At 40.0% G+C, this 4,550-nt stretch overlaps 1 protein-coding gene across 1 annotated transcript; it reads left to right on the forward strand.

Annotated features, from left to right (window-relative positions):
• Window positions 1-329: 329 nt before the first annotated feature.
• Window positions 330-3,191, forward strand: LOC125481559 (lysine-specific demethylase 5B-like). The gene is made up of 2 exons (XM_048593277.1): window positions 330-581; window positions 2,765-3,191. The coding sequence occupies exons 1-2, from the start codon at window positions 345-347 to the stop codon at window positions 3,179-3,181; spliced, it is 654 nt and encodes a 217-aa protein (XP_048449234.1). The 5' UTR covers window positions 330-344; the 3' UTR covers window positions 3,182-3,191.
• The last annotated feature ends 1,359 nt before the right edge of the window (window positions 3,192-4,550 follow it).

Genomic DNA, 4,550 nt, shown 5'->3' on the forward strand with positions numbered 1-4,550 from the left:
CTGGGCGTCCCTCCCCCTCCCTAGTCCTGACGAAGGGTTTTGGCACGAAAAGTTGACTTTCCTGCTCATGGGATGCTGTCTGACTGGCTGTGCTGTTCCAGCTCCACATTAATTGACTTTAGCTTCCAGCATCTGCTGTCCTTATTGTCTCCAAGACAATCTATAAACTAATTCCTCAATGAATACCAGAAATTCACTTGTTTTTATTGCTGTCTTTGTATTAAGATGTAATATCAGCCACAAATGCTTGTTAATGTCCTTTAATGAGAAAGTTCTTTACAGAAGATGTAATAATCAGAATTATTATGGAAACTGAATTCTGGTTAGTAAATTTAATCTTCTAAATGTATGCTTTTGCAGGATTGTGCCTGTCTGATGATGTGAGGTCCCAACTTGATGAGCTGATGATGGAGGCTCTTTTACTGCAGGTGTCACTGCCTGAGATGCAGCACATTTACCAGATCTCCTGTGCAGCCCAGTACCCTGTAGTGGAAAGTCACCAGCAACGATCTGAACTGCTGAATTGCAAACCAGTGGAGGTCATGCAGTGTCTTGCAGAGACCTGTACTTCTACAGCTGAGGTATGGAACTGCAAAAACCCAGTATCAGAGCATCGATGACTCGATATCCGAGCACCATATTTGGGCATTTAACGTATAAATACTGTCAAAATATACCTGTAAAAGTATGCATATATTTTGATGTGTGTTTGACAATTGTGTATGAATGACTATCAGATACTGTGGATGACATTTTTTTCAGATTAAATGAACTCAATGACAGCTTCATCAAGCTTTTGAGGAAACCAAGAGATGATGAAAAGATGTGGAGTATCCTAGAGATCATCTAATGCAGCTGTGATTTTTGGTTTTGCCTGTCTGCATTTATCATCTGCATTTTTTAGTCTTCAAACCAAACTCCTAAAAAGATATAATTTATATTTCTAGTCCAATGATGCTTCATTGAAACTGAATTCTGAAGAAGAGTCATTGGACTCAGAACATCAACTCTGTTTCTATCTCCACAGATGCTGTGCCAAATCTGTTGAGTATCTTCACCATTTTCTGTTTCATTTCAGATTTCCAGTGCATGTAGTATTTTGCCTTTATAGAAAAATACATTCCAGCAGAGTTCCTGTTTTCTTGATAGTGATGCATCTTCCCATTAGGAGCGACCACCACCTCCTCTTCTCACTCAAGACTGGATAGGCTATAAAGGGAACTGAAGTCATGGCATCTTATGGAACTCATGGCTGGAAGAAATGCTTGAGTCCACCCAGTCCTTTAAGAGATTGTTGCCCCTGATTTTCTCAGGCCAATTAGGAGGAATCCTATCTCTGAGAGTCAGGTTTCCATATCCAGGTCTCATTAATATCAACATGCTGGAGCAACGTAGTTAGACCAAGTAATTTGATATCTGAGCTATCTTGGAGATGGAGTATTGATTCTGTTGTTTGAGAGGTGTCGACCACCCCTCTTAATTAAAACTGAAACACCCAGGGAAGCTTGCCTCGCCTTGTGATCTGTTAAAGGAAGTGTGGAAAGTGGTATAACCTGCCTCTCACCTCCCAATTTGTGATAAAGGCCTGGTTAAATGAAAGAAATCCCTGATACTCACTTTACAAGCTACAAGCAACAAGTAACAATTTATTTATCTAACTCCAAGAGTAAACAAAGTGCCAGGGACCTGGGTTCGATTCCAGCCTCTGGTGACTGTCTGTGTGGAGTTTGCACATTCTGTCCGTGTCTGCATGAGTTTTCTCCAAGTGCTCTGGTTTCCTCCCACAATTCAGAGATGTGCAGGCTAGGTGGATTGGCCATGCTAAATTACCCATAGTGTTCAGGGATGTGTAGATTAGGGGAGCTATAGGAGGATGGGTCTGGGTAGAATGCTCTGAGGGTCGCTGTGGACTTGTTGGGCTAAAAGGTCCGTTTCCACACTGTAGGGATTCTATGATTCTATGAAATTAACAGAACTATGAACAAACTGAACAATTCCCCCCTTAACTGCTAACTCTTCCCAAATAAAACAAAATTCTAATGGTATGCTGTTCCAATCAATAACAATCCCACTTATATAAATCAAATTAATAAGAAAAGAAGATTAAAACTTAGTCTCTTGAAATTACAGCCAGGATAAGTCTTCCAGAATGTTCTTTGCCTTCTCCGCAGTATTCTATTCAGGAACACCTTTCTCTGTCGAATTCTTGTGTCAGGAATACTAGCTAAAGGTACTGCAGCACCCTTACTTAGATGGTGCTTGCTCTGAGAGCTTAAAGATTTCTGAGAGCCAGTGACTTTCTCTTCAGATGACGGTTCGCTCTCTCACCAATTTTCAAATGCCCTCTTCTTCTATGCCCTTGATGACCTATTACTTTCTTACAATAGGTTCTAGGTTGACAAAACCATCAGATTTAAATTTAATTAGGTTTTGGAATCTAGGACCTGGTTTAAAACAATTGGATAAATTCAAAAACCTGTTATATGTTGAATTACGGTGAAAATGTTGACTTAATTCCTGTTGAATGATTATTTCTGATTATATCATTTCTGAAATCATAAATAGTTGTAAAATAAAGTCTTTGTGACCAAAGTGTTGTGGACTTAATTTTGTTTAAACAGCAGAGAGAATACATATGAGATTAGTTTTCACAAGAACTCATGAGCCATCAAGTACACGTGCACAATAATACCATAAAGGATCTGAAAACTTAGCAGCTATTTCCTGTCTATTGGAGTAAATTGAACTGTCTTTTCTGTTTTAGGGTGAAGGTTGCTGTTTAAAGCCAATGAAGAGAGAAGGAAACTGTGAGAAAAAGAAGAGACGGCTTGAAAAAGATGGTTCAGTGGGTGAAAAGAGAGAAAAATTGAAAAAACTAAACAATCCAAAAAAGGGAAATGTCGAATTAAACCAGGAAAGAACAAAAAATTTAAGTTTGGTGAGAATAGAAGCGGAAAAGTATTTGGAATTTCTACAGCCTCATGAGGCACTGTCAGTGATAATGGAGCCTCCATACTCTGAGCCAGAGGACTCTGAAGATGAAGATGCAATCTGCCCGGCAGAAAGCTGCCAGCAGCCAGAGGGGGATGAGGTCAGTATTCATACGGTTATTCTTCTACATTGGAGTATAATGAGGTGCATAATAGCTTTTGAATATTTTAATCGAAAGGGCTATATTTAGCAGAATAAGGAACAGGAAATGGCGGGTGATGTTTGAATTTGTATTTGTTTCTGATTGCATCAATCACAAGTCTGCAGAATTGTCCATACAAAATCCTAATTGTTGGATTTTCAGATACAAGCCATTTGACTTCATTATCGCCTGACATCAAAAGCTATAAAATTGCTTAAAAGAAGCAAACTTGAAAGAAGTCTCATTCTTATTTCTATAAAGTTTCTTCTTTTCCTGTTTTCCTAAACATGACTAATTCTAATGCACTCCTAACCAGCTTGCCATTTCTTACCCTATGTAAATTTTAACTATTCCCAAGCTTGACTGTCTTTATCCCAATTTCTTCCAAGTGCCACGTTGGCCCCAGTTGAACAGTGCCTGATGTTAAAATTCTCCTTCGTCAAATCCTTTCATCACCTCACTCCTAACTCCGGAATCTGTTCTAGCTTCATAACTCTCCAAAATGAGCACTCCTCCATGAGCATCCCTGATTTTAATTACTATGCCAATAGTGGTCATGTCTTAAAGCTGCCAAAGCCTCAGTTCTGCAATTTCATCCATAACTCTTTCTGCTCTCAATCTTTCTTTCTCTTGCACGCTCCTTCAAACACGTTATGGCCAAGCTTTTGATCACGGTTCTGAATATCTGCTTATGTGGCTTTTTATCTTGAGTGGAAGAGAAACTGCAAAACCCAGCTCTACAGCCAGTGGAGATGTGATATTGTGACTGGGGCAAGTGATAACCCTTTAGACTAGTGCCAGAGAGGTTGTATGTTTGAGACCAGTAACTAGTGCCAGATGAGGAGGACAGTAGGGAGACCAAATATTGAAAATAAAGCGAAGTGGTATGGGAAATGGGAGCAGAAGTAGCATATTCAGCCCATTGGGTCTGTACTGCCATTCAGTAAGATCCTGGCCGATCTGATTGCATTGAACGGCATGGGACAGGAACAGGCACTTCAGCCTGATATGTCTGTGCCAACTATGATGCCATTCTAAACTAATCCCATCTGCTTGCACACAGTCTGTCTAAATACCTTTTAAACCTTGCCAGCGTGTCTGCTTTTAACACTTCTGGCAGCATGTTCCGGACACCTGCCACTATGTGTTTAAAAAAACTTTTCCTCACACATCTCCTTTTAACTTTCCCATCTCACATCTTAAATCTATGCCCAACCTTTCCTTATAGCTAATACATGCCAATCCAGGCAGCGTCCTGGTAAACCTGTTTTGCACCCCCTCCAAAGCCTCCATATCCTTTTTATAGTGTGCCAATCAGAACTGCACATGATACTCCAAATGTGGCCTCACTAAAATCTTATACCACAGCAACACGACTTGCTAACTTTTATACTCCATGACCTGACCAATGGAGGAA

The sequence above is a fragment of the Rhincodon typus genome, unplaced genomic scaffold (genome assembly GCF_021869965.1).
Source record: "Rhincodon typus isolate 14 unplaced genomic scaffold, sRhiTyp1.1 hic_rhity00002598, whole genome shotgun sequence".
NCBI lineage: Eukaryota > Metazoa > Chordata > Chondrichthyes > Orectolobiformes > Rhincodontidae > Rhincodon > Rhincodon typus.

Excerpts from the sequence above, each read along its gene's own strand:
- LOC125481559 (XM_048593277.1), top strand. The coding sequence starts at position 345 with ATGTATGCTTTTGCAGGATTGTGCCTGTCTGATGATGTGAGGTCCCAA. Across the intron at positions 582-2,764 it reads CCTGTACTTCTACAGCTGAG|GGTGAAGGTTGCTGTTTAAA; the intron begins GTATGGAACTGC and ends TTTCTGTTTTAG.